The sequence below is a fragment of the Oncorhynchus masou genome, chromosome 4, assembly GCF_036934945.1.
Source record: "Oncorhynchus masou masou isolate Uvic2021 chromosome 4, UVic_Omas_1.1, whole genome shotgun sequence".
In the NCBI taxonomy this organism is placed as follows: Eukaryota; Metazoa; Chordata; class Actinopteri; order Salmoniformes; family Salmonidae; genus Oncorhynchus; species Oncorhynchus masou.
This window is the reverse complement of record NC_088215.1, coordinates 912,845-919,396: the sequence shown is the minus strand read 5'-3', so window position 1 is coordinate 919,396 and position 6,552 is coordinate 912,845. Positions and strand designations below refer to the sequence as shown.

Below are 6,552 nucleotides of genomic sequence, written 5' to 3'. Positions count from 1 at the left end.
AAGACCCGGAACGGATCGCCGCCCGGTTCCACTGGCCCGGGATGAGGAGGGCCATGGAAGACTACTGTCGCAACTGCCCGGAGTGTCAACTCACAACCCTGAAAACCCACTTCCAAAGCCCATTGGTCCCCCTACCGATCATCAGGGTGCCCTTTGAATGCATCGCCATGGACATAGTGGGACCCCTGGTAAAAACAGCATGAGGACACAGGTATATCCTGGTGATAGTAGATTATGCCACCCGGTATCCCGAGGCCATTCCCCTACGGGCGGTGGTATCCAAGGGAATCGCCCGGGAGCTGTTCCACCTCTTTCGCTGGGTGGGCATCCCGAACGAGATCTTGACAGACCAAGGTATGGCGTTTATGTCCCGCCTCATGAAAGAGTTGTGTGCCCTCCTGCAGATCAAGCAGATCCGGACCTCCGTTTTTCACCCCCAGACGGTTGGACTCGTCAAGCGCTTAAAAAAATGCTCAAACAGATGCTGCGGACTGGGGGAAGTAAGTTGACTTCCGTGTAGTTGGAGACGGTGCCCGAGCTAAGACGAGGGAGTTGAGTTTGTGTGCCCGGCAGGATACAGCAAGACGGAGCCCAGAAGACGGTAACCCAGAGAGGGTCTCATGGGGGAGACCGATCCTTTTCTTTTGATTTATTATTTAATAAACACCCTTGAAACCGAGCTAATCATACTCTGTCCGTGTCTGATCTGTGTAAACGTCTTGATCAAACCCCCTGGTCTGCCACAAGAGCAATAAAGAAATTTAATAATTTAACTGAGCAAACCAGAAACCTTTCTATATATAAATTTAAACAATGCTTTAAAACCATTTAAATATAATACATAGGAAAGTTGTGCTTGACTATGGTAGATGAAGAATGTTAGACTGTTAGAGTATTTATCGGGTCAAAATGTAAGTCTATTATGTCTGTTTGTAACAGTGTATGAAAAATGTGATCATATTACAAATAGTTTTTTAATGTTTAAGGACTCTTGGAAGGATAGTCCAAATGAGGACTAAAAGGGAACCAAATCAAATGCATCCCCCCTCCTCTCCCCTGTAACTATTCCCCATGTTGTTGCTGTAAATGAGAATGTGTTCTCAGTCAATTTACCTGGTAAAATAAAATAAAAATCAAATGTTTGCATAGAGAAGTGCAAACACGTTTGGCCTACTAACGCTACCTTTAAAAAAATGATTATTTATAGTGCCCACCATCCCCTCACCCCTCCCTCTCTTCTCCAAACACCGGAAGCTCCTCATCCAATGTGGGAGCTAAGGGAAGAGGAAAGTAAAAAGGCTACTTTCATTCAATAGTGTCGAAGTAATTTTATGTAGGCAGCTTTCTTTCATTTTGTAATTATTTGAAATAATGGAATAGGGCCCACGTCTTCACATTTACAAATTGATCGTGCAACATTCGTATCATCGGACGACCACTAGACAAAGCAGTCGTTTCTCGTTGGAGTACTTTTGAGGAGGTCTTGTGAAACGCGGATAGTTCAGGTTTTCGCGCTGACTTCCCTTGGTTTTCGGGGCTCGTTTTCTTGTGCGAATGATTTAACTTAGTTGTGGCTTACTTTGCTGGAGTTCTATTATGGAGTTACCGTCCACAGAAAATAATGGTTTCAAAGAGAGTAACCTGAACTCGGCGAATAGGCGTAGACAAGGAGTCATGCCGACCATACACACCACGACTCTCTTTCTTATTTTCACCAAAGGTAAGAAGACACCAAGTGGCCACAAGCCCGCCGGGTGTTATACATGTTAAGTTATCTGAAAGTGTGCTTATCGTTCGGTACAATACTCTATACTATAGAAATACTACTTCAATGTAACAAACAGGCTTTATTTCAGAAAAATGTTGGTGACTAGAGTATAGTACGTTATCCAATAACCCAAGTTGTAAGTGCCCACAAACAAGTTGAAACAACGTTGTCTTGGTTTAAAAAAAAATGTAACCCTTTTATTCTACGAAAGGCTAGTGTAATATTTAACGGCAGTAAGCTCGTTGTCACCCACTTCCAAAAAACCTCCAAAAACATAATCGGTGAAAATCGTGCTACCACTTTTGTATTTTTTAATGTCCAGTTGGTTAGTTTAGATAATGTCATAACCAAATATTCTATCCCCTTGAGCATTGGTCTTTGACTTGACAGCATTGCAGGGCACACAAAGAACTGTCTTCCAATGCCACACATGGTAATGCTGCTATTTCCATAACAATATGCATTTTACAGTATGTCATTTGAGCTTAGTAGAGCTCATAACAGGACCATGACTAAACTGTTTTTGGGCAGAAGGCAGAATAATTATCAATATTGGTTGTCTGCAAAATTCATGTTTGCATGACCTGACTTCAGAAGTTTCCCTACTGCTCAGCTTGATTCAACAGGCTCTTTCATAGAATATGGCCAGACCTGGGCTGAAGAGAGTGGGGGAAGTGACTGGCCTACAGTGAGTGTACAAAATATTAAGAACACCTAACTAATATTAAGTTGCACCCCTCTTTCCCTCATAACAGCATCAATTTGTTGGGGCATGGACTCTACAAGGTGCCAAGCTTTTCATAGGGATGCTGGCCCATGTTGACTCCAATGCTTCCTACCGTTGTGTCAAGTTGGGTGAGGGAGCATTTTTGATACTCACAGGAAAATGTTGAGCATGAAAAACCCAGCAGCATTGCAGTTATTGAGACAAACCGGCACCTACCACCGTACCCTGTTCAAAGGCACTTTTGTCTTGCCCTTTCACCCTCTGAACGACACATATACCCAATCCATGTCTCAATGGTCTCCATGCTTAACAATCCTTATTTAACTGGTCTTCTTCACTTCATCTACACTGATTGAAGTGGATTTTACAAGTGACATCAATAAGGAATCATAGCTTTCACCCAGGCTCACCTGGTCAGTCTGTCATGGAGAGCAGGTATTCTTACTGCTCAAACATTTTCCAATCATCTCAGAGCTCCAATTCTAATTGGGCAGCACAGGCTGATTGTCAGGAATGATATGTTCATAGAGATCCTATAACTGAATTATAGGATCCCATGGATATGTTGGTAAGGCAAATACTGTAGTACAGCGTGTAGAAGGGTAATTTAGCTATGCTGCAGGCTAAAGCCACCTGTAAAAGTTTAAGGTAAGCTTGTGCAAAGAAGTGACATGGCTCCAGCTCAATGGTTTTGCTTTGGTCCTTCCGCAATGCCCCAATCTATGACTACAGTATATATATTTTTTATCTTGTAGGTAAGTGGAAGTGTGGAGAAACAGTCAGGGAATGGATTTGTAAAAAAAAAAAAGTGTGTTGTCATTGGCCTCGGGGTCTCTGGAGGAAATGGGACTACATTTGCATGGAAACCCAGGAGATAAAAAGCAGCTTGACAAGAGACTTCACAGGTAGTTGAGGGGCCTGCTTGATCTTTAGAACTCGAGGGGGACCATCTCCTTCCATTGTTATGGAAATCAGGATTGGTCTGGGAAAAATACTTTAGAAGCACTCACTGTAATTGCAAAGACAGAAGTAGTATAATTTCACTTGACAAGTCCCTTTGCTCTGAATTGCACTCACATTTTTTGTTTATTCTAAACTAAGATGACTGAGAAGCATGCTATGCTGTAGTGTGGTTTTCATACTATAATTAAGTGGAAAAGAGCCCCCAGTCTTATTGGACTGTTTTTAAATGCAAGGCTCTGTGTATTATTTGAAATATCACCATTTTGATTTCTGGGGCTTCAGAGGGGGAAATAAAAATGTCTTCAGATACTTATACATCAAAACCATATTGTGAGCCCTTTTCCCCTGACAAGATGGTCCTTTGTCGTGATTAAGATCTACAGTGTATAATGTGAAACATCCTTTGCCTTTAAGTACTGGAATCTGGCCTGCTTCCAAGGAGGTTTCAGTTAGAGGAATAGTTCACATTGATTACAAATGTAACTTGTTTTATAGTTATTTGGAGAGTGGTCTATGGACCTGGAGAGCCGGCAATCTAATATTTGGGTTTGTTTACTTTGCTACACAGCCAGTGTTTGGGCTGCTGATGCTAGTATAGATTATTTTCTTGGTTATATTACCTTTTGTATGAGGTACATTTGTAAGTTGAGTGAACTCTCGTAAACCAACAGCGCCCACACAGGACATAGGCAACGCCACAGAAGGCTAAATCTCACAGGGCATAGGGGATGCTACAGCCGGCTATATCGCAGAGATGAGGAAGCGAGAATAACCAAACACGTACAATAAGATCAATCACCATTTGCAGCAATGGAAGTGCATTCTTTTCTGAAACATTGAATTATGCCTATAGTATTCTAATCTTATTTCCAACATTTCATCCAATTTGTGTAGTACTTTCAGAGCTTGTACAAATTTGCTGGTTTGATCAAAACCCAGTCCTTATTTCCTATACTGCCATCTGTTCCTACTGTTAAAGCAATGGCAACTACTCGTATAAAAGAGAGGGTCACTCTGGTCTATGACACATGTGAGGATTGAGGATAAGCAGCTGAAATGTTCTCTTGAAACACATTCTGGATTAGGCGTGATGGCATGTTCTTGTCGAACTCCTCCGAGGTCTCGTGGGTCTTTAGGACTGTGCCGTTAAATGTCAGGGGTAACCATCACTATTCTCTTTTGGCACACCTCTGGCAGCTGCAGTTTGATCAGACACACGAGTGTTTATTACAGCTGAACTTTAAGATCTGGAAAATATGTTTTTGAAGGAGTTTTTTTTGGGGGGGGGGGGTAGAAATAATAAATCTCACCACTATTGCCCTTTAGTCAGCCAAAGCAAATGGTGTTAGTGGTCAGTGGGCAGCCCTGATGTATAGGGCATTTATTTGAGAGGGGGGTTGATGTATAAAGGTTTGTCATACTATTATTAGAAGTGTAAAAATAAGACCTCAACCTCTATGCAACGTCTCACACACACACCAATGAAATATGCACCATTTTAAATGTCACGGTGGAGATTCACAGTTTAGATGAGTAACTGTTAACTGCACAGTAATTTAAAGCAAAACAGCAGTGACACTATTTACACTGTCAAAGGTTTCAAAATTACATGGGCAGGTGGGTTTAGTAAAGGTAACATTTTTATAATTGAGTCCTCTGATATGGTTTATGCTCCTCTATGCCCAACTCATAGGATGATTGATGCCACTTTATTTGCTTGTTGAGTAAAGCTACCCCGGGTCAACCCAGCCGGGTCGTGCCAAGGCATGTTGTAACCGAGGTGCTTGTAATTAGTTTCCACAATGCCCTCCGTATTTGGGGCCCAACCCTGTGCACAAAGACGATGCCAGCGGCGGACATAACTGACGTTTGATCTGATAGCCCTTAATGAGCTCCTGAAATGACAGCCTGGCAGATGTTTTGAAATGAATGCCTGTGTAAAGCATGCCACCCGTCGTGAGATTGCTCGCCGGCAGAGAAATAGCAGGGCCTTGGCAAGGAGGAAGAGCTTCGGCTCATAAGATGTCAAGTTGTCTGATATGGAGTGTCAGCCAGGAATGGCCTGAACAAAATGGTGGGAAAAATTGGTCTGTTTTGAGGTGTCTAATGATGAACTGTTCAACAACAAAAGCTCAGAACTATTTGGTCTCCAGACTCATGGTAGTATGTGTTTTTAAACATTTCAAAGCATTTGGTTTAACTATTGTTTTTGTTGTTTTTTTGCTAAATTGGACGTTCTTTAAAACCAATTTAGGAAACTACATCTGGTTGTGGATCTGTTACTCTGGCATACTTAGGTGCTTATTTAAAAAAAGAAAAATGTATTCCCTTTTTCACTCCTTGATGGAAACAGCTTTGTTGGTAAAAAAAAGAGCTATATTTAGCTTTGAACTTGAAGCTCCTTTGGCTATTTCAGGAATATCTGTTCCTGAAAACAGCTCCAATTTCCTTTGTGTGGCCAGGAAACGTTGGGTTGAAATCAACAACTTTCACTGGTTGCAACAAGGATTAAAAACGGACGATTGTGTGGAAGATAAATCCCAAAGACTGTGTGAGTCATCCGTTGCAGAATAACTTTGATGACCTAATTGTTGAATGATTCCATTGTCTTTACGTTTAATGGAGAAGGATGAAATGAAGTAGTCTGTTGGGCATGAGGTCAAACTTAAATGTTTGCCGTTGCACACTTCATTGCCACTTTCTAGATTAATCAAAATGTCACCCTAGGACCTAGGCTTGTCTTTCAGCCACATATGAGCCATTGGCACCATATCAGTCAAGGGGCATAGCCCTGTAACCCTGGCCAACCTCAGTGCTGCTGACTGGGAGAGGAGTGTTTCCATGTTGTAAAGTACACTAGGAAAGCCCGGCAGATGTCATTCACAATTCCACATAGAGATTTGGCTGCATTTCTGTCCCATTTTTAGAGAGGGATTTCACAATTTATTGAAGACTGATTATGGCTTTTTGATAAGAATATTTGCAGATATTTTTAATTTTTTAATTTAATTTTTAAAGCATGTCTTCAAAATACTTGCACGTAAACCCTGAATAACACACTCCCAGAACTGCTTGGATTTTGTGCGAATGATAA

The 6,552-nt window shown here is 41.7% G+C and overlaps 1 protein-coding gene across 1 annotated transcript in view; it reads left to right on the top strand.

Moving 5' to 3' along the window:
• Positions 1–1,258: 1,258 nt before the first annotated feature.
• The window catches only part of LOC135521052 (inactive tyrosine-protein kinase 7-like), a 40,851-nt gene continuing 35,557 nt past the window's right edge, over positions 1,259–6,552 (top strand). Inside the window, exon 1 of the mRNA XM_064946978.1 lies at positions 1,259–1,720. Coding sequence (XP_064803050.1) covers positions 1,597–1,720 — 124 coding nt within the window. The 5' untranslated portion in view covers positions 1,259–1,596. The remainder of the gene's footprint in view (positions 1,721–6,552) is intronic.